General features: G+C 41.1%; 1 protein-coding gene across 1 annotated transcript in view; it reads left to right on the top strand.

Annotated features, from left to right (window-relative positions):
- The window catches only part of Rorb (RAR-related orphan receptor B), a 78,236-nt gene that overhangs the window by 49,458 nt on the left and 15,008 nt on the right, over positions 1-13,770 (top strand). The window contains exons 6-9 of the mRNA XM_013018432.1: positions 738-870; positions 8,298-8,405; positions 9,983-10,093; positions 13,485-13,597. Of these exons, the coding sequence (XP_012873886.1) occupies positions 738-870; positions 8,298-8,405; positions 9,983-10,093; positions 13,485-13,597 (465 nt within the window). The remainder of the gene's footprint in view (positions 1-737; positions 871-8,297; positions 8,406-9,982; positions 10,094-13,484; positions 13,598-13,770) is intronic.

The raw sequence follows: 13,770 nt of genomic DNA, 5'->3' as shown, positions 1-13,770 counted from the left end.
TCAGGAGGCTGAGATCTGAGGATCACAGTTCAAAGCCAGCCAGAAAAGGAAAGTCTATGAGACTCTTATCTCCAATGAACTTCCAGAAAACTGGAAGTGGAGCTGTGGCTCAAAGTGATAGAACACTGGCCTTGAAATAAAAGGCTCAAGGACAGTGCCTAGTCCTGAGTTCCAGCTCCACAACCAACCAACCCACAAATAAATAAATAAATAAAATATTAAAGTTTAAAGGCCACCCAGGACCCATGAAAATGACATTCTTTAAGGCCATGAATGAAATCATGTTTTTATCTAATAGATTAGGAAACTGAATTTGTTTGGGTGAAAAGAAGGAAAAAGTAGTAAAATAAATAACTATTTTAAACAATACTTCAATGGTTGGATGCCAGGCTCCATTGGTAGAGCGCTAGCCAATGAGTGAAAGCCTTAGGTACTGAGGTCAATTCCCAGACTCAGGCCAAAAAGGGAGGGGGGGCGGAGAAAGAGAGACAGAGAGAGAGAGGGAAGCAATAATACTTCTATTAATTTTGCCTTAGTATTTTGGCAATGGTGGTGTATTGAGATTCAGACAGGTCAGAACATAAACATAAAAGAAAACATTGCTCTGAACATTTAACAGAATCACTTACTTTCCCACCTTAGGCCCCAAGTGGCAGGTGAGCCTTGTGAGGTATCACTGACTATGTCTTCAACTCTCTGTGGCACTTCTGACTGTTCCCACTCTGTCTTCTCTCCAGTCCAGGGAAGCTTTGTGGCAGCAGTGTGCCATCCAGATCACTCACGCCATCCAGTACGTGGTTGAGTTTGCAAAGCGGATCACAGGCTTCATGGAGCTCTGTCAGAATGACCAGATTCTACTTCTGAAGTCAGGTGAGCAGAAGTCTCATGGGGCCTTTATTTTAAACCCAAATGTGTTTGATCCTTAGCTTTCTAACAATTCCAGAATCTCCTTCTTCCAACAGGTAGCTAGATCTCATTTTTGCCATCCACATTGTCAGCTAAGTCCCAAAGGAAACTCTTAGTGTGCATTCATTTTCCCCCTTTGAAGTCAAATACAGTTTTGCTTATTGAAAGTAGACCTATTAATTGTGGAGGCTGCGATACCCAGCTTGACGGGCTGTGCAAATAATTAGCGTGTCAAGGTGGCTGAGTTGCCGAGCTGGCACTAAGGCCTGCTCCTTGCCTTCTGTGAAAGGAAACAATTCAGGCTGGCTGAGCGCCGCCACTGCGGTCATTTCCAATCCCTTTAATGAGGATAGCCTGCAGCTATGATGCTCCGGAACTTTACCAACTTCATCTTTCTTCCTTCCCTCCTCTCATACACCCTCTAACCCACAAGCACTCACTTTGGAAGTATCCCATGAAAATCTACATGTAGTTGACTTTGCAGATACCATTCCCTTTCTAGATTCCTTTGAAAACAGAAAATTATGCCCTGTGCCAATGGTTTACACCTATAATTCTAGCTACCCAAGAGGCTGAGATCTGAGGATTCTGGTTTGAAGTCAGACAAGGCAGGAATCTCTAATAAACCAACAAAAAGCTGGAAATGGAGCTGTAGCTTAAGTGGTAAAGGACCAGTCTAACCAAAAAAGCTATGGATAGTACTCAGGCCCTGAGTTCAAACCCAGTACAAACAAGAAAGACAGAGACAGCGACGGAGACAGATGGAAGGAAGGAGGGAAGAAAGGAAGGAAGGAAGGAGAGATGGAAAGAAAGGAAGGAAGAAAGAAAGAAAGAAAGAAAGAAAGAAAGAAAGAAAGAAAGAAAGAAAGAAAGAAAGGATACTGTGGTGTATGAGTTACTCTTTGGTCATAGTTCATAGTAATAGTAATAATAATAATCTTTTTACATAAAATAATATGCACACATATTTTCATTTGATATCTCATTTAACCTCATGAGCTAATTACTTTCCCATCTTAAAGCAAAGGGAGGCAAGGATTTATAGAAGTAAAAAAAGTAATGTCCAAGTTAGGATACAGTAAACCCACCAATACAACCATGTTCATTGCAACACTATTCACCATAGCTAAGGTATGATATCAGACCAGATGGCCCTCAATAGACAAATGGATCAAGAAAATGTGATATATATATACATAGATATATAGATAGATATAGATATATATATAGACACACACACACACACACAAGGGAATTTTACTCATCAATTAGAAGGAATGACATTGCATTTGCAAAGGATGTGGAAAGATGGAAGGATGTGGAAAAAATTAAGTGAAGTAAATCAAGCTCAGAAATATAAAGATTAGGGCTGGGAAGGTGGCTCAGTGGTAGAGCACTTGCCTTGCATGCATGAGGCCCTGGGTTCGATTCCTCAGCACCACATAAACAAAAAGAAAAAAGCCGGAAGTGGTGCTGTGGCTCAAGTGGTAGATCGCTAGCCTTGAACTGAAGAGCTGAGGGACAGCGCCCAGGCCCAGAGTTCAGGCCCCATGACCGGACCCCCCCACAAAAAAAAAAAGAAAAACAAAGATTACATGTTTTCTCTCATACAGGAAAACTAGAATTAATTTTTAAATATATAAGTAAATACTTCAGATGGTATGCAAGTGTACCCAAATGTACCAACTACAATATAGTCCATTCAGGGGAGCTCTCAAATAGTGTAGTTTCTTAGAAAGGTTAAATCCAAGTTCAACAAAATAAACACCAGGAGATAGGTACTTAAGAGGTGGGTGGGTTCAAGGGAAGGGGAACAGACAAATGAAGAAGGGAGAGAGAATGCAGTCAAGAATTCAATGTATTCATTAAGAAGAGGGAGGGAAAGGATACCTAGGGGAGGGATGGTTGAGAAGTTTGATATTGATCTAGATCTGTAGTATTCATAAACTGCTTTGTTGAATGACAGATCCTTTGTACAACTACTTAAAGATAATAAAAGTTTTTAAAGGTCTATATTATAAATGCCATACCAATGAAATAGCTTAATGGTTTTTTTAAAAAAAAGAGAGATTATGATATCAAAAAGCCAATTCATTGCTGGCCTTTGGACTGGAGCTACATACTACAATTATTCTGAGATTTGCTGTTTCTTTACTCAATGATGCAGACATTTATAACTATGACTCAAGCACTAATTTGAGTGTCATCAGTGATCTAGCTACCTTAAAATTAATTAAAACAAGAGTCATTTACTTTGCTGACCAAACTCGGTACAGGGATGGTTTATAATTGCTGCTCCAAGGCCTCTCCCAGTGTTCACGGAGGAGACACCCTTGGGAGCCAAATGCTCCATTTTCAAATATCCTTCCTGACATGGCTGGACAGCCGGGAAAGTTGACAGCCTGGAGTTCTGCCAAAGCTCTGGGACGGGGTCTCTATTGCTCTCCACGTGGGTCCAAGTCTGCCTCGAGTTCCTACAGCAGAGTCACTGGGCTTCCCAAAGCACAGGCAGAAGTCTGTAGACTTCTCTCAGCTGTTTCTTCCACCACACATCTCAGTCAGCAGACTCACAAAGTCCAGCTTGGGTTCAAGAGTAGCAGACACAGATTCGACTTTCCCCATGGAAGCAGAGAAAGGCCTAGCAAAGCATGTGACATGGAAGCTATTTTTTCATTTAATTTTATTGTCAAAGTGAGGTACAGAGGGGTTACAGTTCCATACGCAAGGCAGTGAGTACATTTCTTGTCAAACATTGTTACCCTCTTCCTCTTTTTTCTCCCACTTTCCCTCCCCCACAGACCCCTCCCAGGTTGTAAAGTTCACTTCCAATGTATTGTTGCATTGGTTCACCCTTTGTCCTCTGTCTCCCCATTTTATTGTTCCCTTTCCCTTCTCCAAATCAGATAAACATATATACAAAACACAGAGTACCAAAATCCACTACAGTGACAACAGGAGATAAACCATGGGGGACAAGAACAATGAAAGAAAAAGAAAAAAAGAAATAACTTCACATAGTACACCAAAAGCAATAACACCAAAGAAAAATCCTTTAGCTTCCATATCTTGGAGATCATTTTGCTTAGCATCATCTTATGGTCATACCAGTCTTTTCCAGGTCAGGCTGGATAAGATTTTACAAGGCTATGTATTATAGAAAGAATGTCACCCAAGAGTCTTAGGTTTTGCAAATGCAAAGCAGTCGTTCACCAGCAGTCAGCTGTGAGTGATGGAGTCAAGCAGGAGTCCAGTCCACTTGGACCACGGTGGACATAGTCAGAAGGGTCCAGGCAGGAGGAATCTGGGGTAGGCTGCAGTCTCCCAGCCTGCTGTGGATGGACTGTCACCCCTCCTGCTGGGAGATCTGCATATTTCCACACAGACTGGCTAAAGACATTTGAAATCCAGTACTTTCCTGGTTGCTTTCTCTGAGTGCACTGGCTTCCACAGATACACTTTAGCTGGACATAAAGAACAACAAGCTGGTTTTACAACAGTGTTTAAATTACAGCCAACTTAGCTACCTACCAATTTTAATAGGCTTTTTCTTGTAAGAACTTAAGACATGCTCATACCATCTGCTACCCACTAGGACCTTCTGGGGTTTGTATTAATTTCTATCTTTTTTCCATTTTGGAACAAACTTTTCAGACAATTCTTACTTCCCAAATCCTTTCTTATCCAAAGGAAACCTTTTTTTTTCCCCTCAATTCCCTTTTTCCAAGGCTTTCTTCATTAAAATTCCTCTTCCTTTACATTTCCTTAACTCCTTGCTGACTTTTTAAATTGCGTTTTGAATTAACTCCTAGAAAACTTTTGAACTCAAATGACAGTGTTTCTTAATGTGAGGTAATAATCCTTAGACACATTTTTTTTGCAAGCCAATATTTCCCATTTGGTTTTAAAGAGGAGAGAACAGGAACATTCCATGTAGATTGGCGGGCACTGAACTAGGAGTCCACACTGAAAAAACTTGAGGAATCTCAGACCATTTTTCTTATTTTACATAAAACATCTAATTGCAAAATAGTATTGGAACTTAAAGTTCCATTTTAGGCCATGGTACACATGCTAACTTACATTGAGACCAAATTAAATTACACACAGAGAATGAAAAAAAGAAACCTTCAATAGTGGGGAGGACTGAAATTAGAAAAACTTTAAGTCCTCAAGAGGCTTATATTTTGCTAAGCCAAATGACTTGGTTGGGCCTCAGTTTCCAAGGCCTGTGACAAGAGGAAGCTTCGTTTGCAAGGCACATTATCAGGATGGTGTGGAGTTTCTTAAAGTAAGTAAACAAGCAAGCAGACAGGCAAGAGAGGGAGAGAAAGAGGAAGAGAGGAAAAGAGAAAGAGGGAGAGAGAAAGGAAGAGAGAGATATCTGAGAGGTATGAGTCAAGAGATGGGCAGAGAGAACAGAGAAAAAGAGATGGCTAGAAGGCTTAGGAGACAGGAGACAAAGGAGAGAAAGAGACATGAGACAAAAAAAGACAGGAGAAAAATAAAATTGGTCCCACTTCGTAGGACCTTAAATGAACCTTCTAGATGGTAGCTTCCTTGTCTGTGCAATAAAGACATGATCTAGAAATAATAAGTTCTCAAATTAAAATAGCATCAGAAGCAGCAAAAGAGTTTATTGACAACTCAGAAAATCAGACACAGCACAGACCATCGACTTCACATCTACCCAAGAGAATCCAGTTCATTATACTCCTAAGACCCAGATATCACCAATCCAGACACTGACCACTGGTGGGCCCATTGCAACAAGGAGATGTACAAGACATCATGTCGAAAACGAACAATGCTTGATAAGAAATGTACTCATGACCTTGCTCCTGTAATTGTAACCCCTCTATGGTATTTTCACAATTAACCAAAAAACCAAATTCATAATCTTTAACACCTCTGTTTGCAGCAAAAATATTAGCTGCTAGTCAGGCACTAGTAGCTCATTGCTGTAATCCTAGCTATTCAGGAGGCTGAGACCTGAGGATCATGGTTCCAAGCCAGCCTGAGCAGGAAAGATCTACAATTAACCAAAAAAAAAAATAAAACAGAAGTGGAACTGTGGTTCAAAGTGGTGGAGTCCTGACATTGAACACAAAAGCTCAGTGACCATTCTGAGGCCTGAGTTCAAGCCCCAAGATGGGCACACACACACACACACACACACACACACACACACACACGCCCACAAATGGCTAATAAAAGTCACCTAAAACGACTATTGCAAGGAATAAATAAAATAATGAATGTAAGGGGCAAAGCTTTCCATAGTGTAGATATACCAGTGAATGGTATCTCTCTGTTGATGTCAGAAAAGTGTTATTTCGGTTCCTCTTTGCAAATCCTCTCCTATGTATAATCCTATATACCAGAGAAAGAAACTGGCAGAGCAAAGGAAGTAAAACAGAGACATAAATATAAATTAGTGGCATAAGAGAAGCAGCAAAGAAGTAGTTTAATCACCAGTAGGATACCCACATGGAATCCATCATATTGCAATAACAATGGGACAATAGCCAATTCCTCCAAAATGTGAAGAAACTATACAGCAGTAGTTGCTCAAAATGCCAATAACTGTCTGGAGGGAGAAAAAATAGATGCATACAGTCATTCGATAAATATTTTTAAGCATGTCCTATACACCAGAGAGCTTTCTTAGTGGCAGAGATGTTGAAGTGAACACTCTGGCTGTAAATAGCTGCTCTCATTTGGCTGGTAGTGAATACAAGCGAAGAATAAAAAAAATAGAGAAAGCTTGGTTCACCACGGTTAATCACGTCCTTCAGGTCAGGACTTCTCAGAGCCTTTGATCTATAAATATTGGTTATCATTCTCTGCAGTGAGATCATTCAGTATTGGTCAAAACATATTTGACTAAGAAACCTGAATTTCAAAGAGTCTCCAAGGCGAATGAGGCTCCCAGGGAATACCCCCAAAAGTCCTGTGTCTATTGCCACCCCCTACTGAAATATGCAAGTTTGTGAGAAACTCCATGCAGCAAAGAAGCAGAAAGCAGGGGTCCCAGAAGCAAACCTTTTACAAAAGTTAACAGGCAGACCATTCAGCTGAGCCATTTATCACCTTTCTGAGCCCATGTATCATCCATTGTGAACCGGTGACGTTCATCAAGATGCATTTTGCTTATAAAATGGCATGCTAAATGGAAACATCTTTTTTTTTGGGGGGAGTCCAGTCATGGGGCCTGAACTCTGGGCCTGGGCGCTGTCCCTCAGCTCTTCAGCTCAAGGCTAGTGCTCTACCACTTGAGCCACAGCGCCACTTCCGGCTTTTTTCTCTTAGCCTATGTGGTGCTGAGGAATCGAACCCAGGGCCTCAGGCATGCAAGGCAAGCGCTCTACCACTGAGCCACCTTCCCAGCCCCATGGAAACATCTTTGTACAGTACTAAAATATAAAAAAAAATGAAAAAGGAATTGAACATTAGTCAAAAACAGAAATGTTTTCCTAACCAACCTAGAAAAAATATGATGTTAAGTGAAATAATTCAGGCTCAGAAAGACAAAGTCTATGTGTTTCCTCTTAAGTGGAAGTTAGAGCTAAATTATAAACATGCATGAATATATATATACACAGAGTCATATGCATATGTACAGAAACATATTGTCTAAAGTATGGTATTTTCATGGGAAGAATGCACTGGTATAATTCCTTCATACAACTAGGAAATAAATACCAGGAAGCTGAAATATGAGTTGGAGGAGGGGGAGGAGGTCAAGGGAGGATGGGCTGAGGCGGGGGAAGGCAGACAAACGGAGAGAAGAAAGGTGGGTGGATGCAATCGTAATATTCAATGTGTGTATGGTGAACATAGGTCCAGGTAAATTGAGGGGATATGGGGGAGGGGAATTAAGAGATAAGGGGGAGGGCAATCAAGGGGTGACATTGATTCAGATGCATTGTACTCACAAACTGTTATGTTGAATTGAAACCCCTTTGTACAACTAGATAGATAGATAGATAGATAGATAGATAGATAGATAGATAGATAGATAGATAGATAGATAGATAGATAGATAGATAGATAGTCTTTCCTGACCAGTGTCATTGTGCCTTCCATTTCTGTCAGCTTTAAGGTAGATTTTCTCTTTAATTCTTTACCTAAGTATCAAGACAGCTTTATTTCTAAAATAGAGCTTTATGGGGAGAAACGGAGAAGTCTCAGTGCCTTTCTCTCCCTCCCTTTGTTCTCTCCCTCTGTTCCCTCCCTCTCTCTCCCTCCCTCTCTCTCTCCCTCCCTCTCTCTCTCTCCCTCCCTTCCTCTCTCTCTCCCTCCCTCCCTCTCTCTCCCTCTTGCCTTGTATGTACCAATGACCACTTTATTACTGGGTATATATACATGTTTTTGATCTGTTTAACCCCTAGGTTGTTTGGAAGTGGTTTTGGTGAGAATGTGCCGTGCCTTCAATCCATTAAACAACACTGTCCTGTTTGAAGGAAAATATGGAGGAATGCAAATGTTCAAAGCCTTAGGTAAGTTTCCCCTTGATGATGACACAATTAGCTACCATCTGCTTCTCCACTTAGGCTGAAATCGCCAAATGAAATGCCTTGATTCCTTGATATGAACTAGTATCTCATTACTGAATCAGAGATGGACGAGGTAGGCCTCCAATGTATCATTTAACTCTATGGATCCTAGAAGTGTGGCTTCTAATCAGAAAGGAAAAAAAGAGACATGTAAATAAGCAAACCCTGTTGCTCAAATAACTGGCACGGCATGGTAAGTCATTCGTTGTACGATCAATTTTTCTTGGCTATTTGTGTTTGTTGGGGTTATTTTTTCTCTTTTCTTTCTTTTTTTTTATTGTGCTGGTATTAGGGCTTGAACTTGGGGCCTGGGTGCTGTCCCTTAGTTTGTATGGCTCAAGGCTGATGCTCTACCGCTTGAGTCATAGCTCTACATCTGGATTTTTGGTGGTTAAATAGAAATAAGAGTCTTAGGGGCTTCCCTGCCCAGGACTCATATCTCAGCCTCTTGAACAGTTAGAAGTACAGGCATGAGAGCCAGTATCTGGCATCTGGTATGTATTTTGTGACATCACACCAAGTAGCCCATGCTAGCCTTGAGGTTTTCCATAAGGTCAGGAAGTTCACACAAACAGAACTGGTACTGACGTGACCAGGGAGGCTCTGGCAGAGGTAGTCCTTGATTGGACATGTGTGGTGTGATCCTCTATAATCTGCAGTGTGTCGTGCATAGACAGAATGACAGCAAAAATGGTCCAAGGCCAAGAAAGGTTTTAGTGTTTGATTAGGCCATTTGCTCCATATCCTGCTCATGGACACTGAAGAAGCCACTGCCCTTTGACCTCTTGTGCTGTTAGCTGATCTGGCCACCAGCAGCCAAGCCACTGGGGCTGGTGATGCTCCCTTCCGCAGCTGATACGCATCCATGTCATCCTAGACTTTCAGGAATGGCGGAAAAGCCTTGGCAAGCAAACTCAGTATATTTCCAGCCTCATCAAATAAACATCAACCAGGGATCAGTGTTATTTTTGCCAAAATTCACAATGGCTAAGCAACTGCCCGGTGAGCATCATTCATTCGAAGGTAGAGATAAATCACTTCTACTGCCCTCAAAAAATGTAAAGGGAACTCACCAGATGGAGCCATAGCTCAATCTGTAAGAAGCCTTTTTACAACTCGGTTTGAAGCCCCTGGAAACCTTGTACCACTCATACCAGTAGTCCTCAGCCTCCATGTGTACTGTTTTAGGTTTTCTGTGAAGGCTAGCTCTGTTCCCATTTACTCACATGCTTTACCTGGAAATTCCATCAGATACGCCCAGCCAGATGTTACCCTGAAAACTTACTGTGTCTGCACCTTAATCACTCAAGCTAACTTCAGACCCAGATCTGAGGTTGGGCTTCATTTCCTCATTCTGGAATTCACCTCCAGACACATTCTGAAGGCTAAGAGCATTAGAAATGTCTTTGCTAAATATCTAGTATGAAAAAAATCTGTGACTAACTTATTGATAGTAAGACTTTTCTTACTGTTGCTCTAATTCCAAGTATTTCTGGCTAATTGTTCTTCTTCTTTTATAGGTTCTGATGACCTAGTGAATGAAGCATTTGACTTTGCAAAGAATCTGTGTTCCTTGCAGCTGACTGAAGAGGAGATTGCTTTGTTCTCCTCTGCTGTTCTGATATCTCCAGGTAGGGGGACCATGGGTCTCTTACCTTCTTTTAAAACCTGCTTTACTATCTTTAACATCAATTACACCCACCCACGCCAAAGTGTTCAGGAGAAACTTTAAAAGAACTCTATTTTCTCTAGAAAGCTTTTGATATTTTTGGACAATGTCAAGGGAAGTAACCTCAAGTTTATCAAAATGACCAGTTTTGCTCCAAAGCAAAAGGGGAGTATGTGCTAGGGATGGCTTCAGACCCCAATGAACCCAATTGTTCCTGAAAAAGCAAGCAAAGACCGATGGCCCAAGTAACAGCTAATTAAGGTTCCTCTGTTTGACTTTAAGAATAAAGGACAGAAAACTGGGTGCTGGCGGATCATGATTGCAATCCTAGCTACTCAGGGGGCTGAGATTTTCGGATTGTGGTTCAAAGCCAGCCTGAGAAGACAAACATAAGAAACTCTTATCTCCAATTAGCTGGCAAAAAGCCAGAAGTGGAGCTGTATTTCAAGTAGTAGAACACCAGCCTTGAGTGACATAGCTAAGGGACAGTACCCAGACCAGGCTCTGAGTTTAAGCCTAAGTACCAGCATAAGAAAGAGAAGGAAGGGAAGGGAAGGAAGAGAAGGGAAAGAAAGAAAGAGAAGAGAAAAAAGAAAGAAAGAGAGAGAAAAAGAGAGAGGGAAGGAAGGAAGGAAGGAAGGAAGGAAGGAAGGAAGGAAGGAAGAAGTCCAGGGTGAAAGAGTGAAAGTTGTCAAAATATATCTATCTAAACGAAAGACCAAGCAGAGACACCAAAGTTACACTTTCTCCTCGTACATTACCTTTTTTATTTACCTTTTCTATCCAAATTACTGTTAAAAATCCTCACTTCAGCAAATGCTATGCCTCTTAGCTACCCAAAAAGGAAAGGCAGCTGGTGGAGAAAATGGCTCCTCTAATGAGGTGTCTGGGGCACCAAGAAGAATTTCAGACATAGCTCTCCTAGCCATCAGTGGTCTGTGTGCCCTTCAACAAGACCCCTCAAAGCCACAGCTTCCTCATCTATAAAATAAGGCAATTGCACTCCATAATAGCAGCGGCCTCCTCCACCTCTGAAATGCGATAAAATGCCCCCAAACCCACAATTTTCAAAGAAATTAAGATGCGTCATGTACAGATAAAATACTTTTTAAAGTATAGGCCAGCCTAAAATTAATAGCAATGCAATATATAATCCTAGTAATATAATTAAAATATTATGATATTAATATGCACTCCGCCTTCAACCAGAATGGGAATTCAGAGTCACTGCCTCAGAGCTGTGTATTTGACTAGATAGAAGCCATGTTGACAGCTCTCTACTGAACGAAGAACGCATCCCTGTCTGATTTTTAAGGTCAGGAGATACATTCCTTCCATAACCCATTTATCTCGGGAGTGAATCTCTTTTCCAATACCCTAACATATTTTTCAGTGAGGTTGGAAGACATCATTCTTCTGAGTGATGTAAGATTGCATCTAGGATCTGTGACATGTCATTCGAGTTACACTTACCCATAAAATAAATCTCTGCACTTTCTTGCCAGTAGGCTCTACAGCTCTCAAAAGGATCCATGATAGTTTTATCTGGATGTTAGATTTCTACTTTTATTTTTATTTAACTACTTTATCAAAACTGGAAATTGGTAGTCCTGTGGAGTAGTTTTGTTAACAGTTTCTTTTATGGTTCTATATAAAATCAGGGCTGTTCTTCTGAACTTTATTATATATGTGTGCATATGTGTATGTATGTATATACATGTGTGTGTGTGTGTGTGATCTAGAAAATTTCCCCCACCTGAAAGCATAAAGATAGATAAAAAAGTGATGAGAAATACATTTTTTCTGATAACAACATAGGCCAAATCGCTCCTTGAATTTGATTGTTTCTACTGAGCTAGTTCAATAGAAGACTAAGCCTATGGGTCTATAAATGAGGGCGGTGTTTTTCCTCTAGTTCCTACTTGCTCAATGGAACAGCCTCACAAAGAACTGCTCTCTCTTTTCTCCTTTTCTTGGGGGGAAGGGTTCATGTTTGTGTAAGTCAACAAATCCTAGCTGCAAATGCTGAAGACATCACCTATCAAACATGAACGAGCCGTGGGCATGACAGCCCCAGATGGAAGACTAGCTTGAGCTCCATGAATTAGACATCAGCTGAGCTGTTTTCCTTTTTCTTGAAAGAATCGGCCATCATCAAAACTTGCAGAATGTGGAAGTATGAAATGTGACTTGTTCCGCCTAGAGGGGAATACTTTAGCCCTGTAGATCCACCAGACCGACATCCAGAGGCTTCACCGCTCGACATACTCTTGTTGGCCATTCTACTTTAGTGCCATGCTCAAAAGGAGAAAGAAGAAAGACAGACTTGCAGCCTGTGTCCATCTCTGGCCAGACACTGACCTCCCCCGGGCTCCTGACTTAACAGCTACTGTCTATTCCCCTCCACATAGCTGAGGGAAGGGAGACGGAAGGATGCTTAATTTATTCTGATTGACAATTGTCACTGGGGCCTTTGTGCTCACTTACGTAAGGGTTCGCTTAACTCTTGGTTAGACTGGCCCTTCTCCTATCTAGGATTACAGAATTGGGTTTCTCACCTGACCTGAACTGTGTTTGAGAGGATCGTGTCCACGTTCTTTTCCATGAGTACTTGTCCAGTGTTTGGAGACTCTAGATGCCTCTTCATTGAAACATCTAACTAGGCATGAGTACTAACTAACCTGCCTTTTGTCACCATGGTTCATAAAGCTTTTAGGCAGAAAGGAAAGAAGAGTAGGAAGGAAACGAGGGAGTCAGGGAAGTGAGAGGCAGGAGGAAAGATTCTTCTATCCACTAGTTTGAAAATTAGTATATAAAATTAAGACTGGAGTACAGTTTTAGAAAATGACTCATGTTTATGCTATCTAAAGTAAGACAAAGCTCCAGCTTTGTGTTTGATGAAAGAACAAGTTCAGGGAGAATAAAAAAAAGCAAAGGAGTCCATCAAACCGCCAATATTGTTGTAGAATAGATTTTTCCTCCACCATAATTTATTTCCTCTGCAAATCAGTAATTTCTACTTTGAAAGAAAACACAAGCATGTCTCCCACAACAAGAGAGCTAAAATTCCCACAGACAGAAATGAAGGTGTTTGTTTGAATCAACAGTGTCCATTTCTCCAGATGCCCACGGCATTCACTTGTGACCTTATATGGTTTGATCTTGGCACCTTCTATTTTTTGTTTATGAAATATTTATGTTTCCTATGAATTATTACATCACTTTAGGAGCAATTTAGAACTGAAGAGTTTGAAATAAGTTTGAAGCCCAGTGCTTAACGGTTGAAATAAAACCAAGGTCTCTGCCCTGTCTTCCTCTTTCTTATCCTTTGCTTTTTTAAACTTCTTTGTTAGACCGAGCCTGGCTGATAGAACCGAGGAAGGTCCAGAAGCTTCAGGAAAAAATTTATTTTGCACTTCAACATGTGATCCAGAAGAATCACCTGGATGATGAGACGTTGGCGAAGGTAGGTCCTTAGACCATAGAGTCCTGTCATCCCAAAGGCGGGGAATCAAGGGAAACTTGTTCTGGACAAGCAGAACTTGTCAGTATTAGCATTTCCCCAGAGTGACCAGAGCTGTGCCCTGGTATAGCGAGACGGAATTCCAATAGATGGTGGGACAAAGGGTTTGCTTAGAG

The sequence above is a fragment of the Dipodomys ordii genome, unplaced genomic scaffold (assembly GCF_000151885.1).
Source record: "Dipodomys ordii isolate 6190 unplaced genomic scaffold, Dord_2.0 Scaffold40, whole genome shotgun sequence".
NCBI lineage: Eukaryota > Metazoa > Chordata > Mammalia > Rodentia > Heteromyidae > Dipodomys > Dipodomys ordii.
The sequence above is the reverse complement of the archived record's forward strand: the minus strand, read 5'-3'. Positions and strand labels throughout refer to the sequence as shown.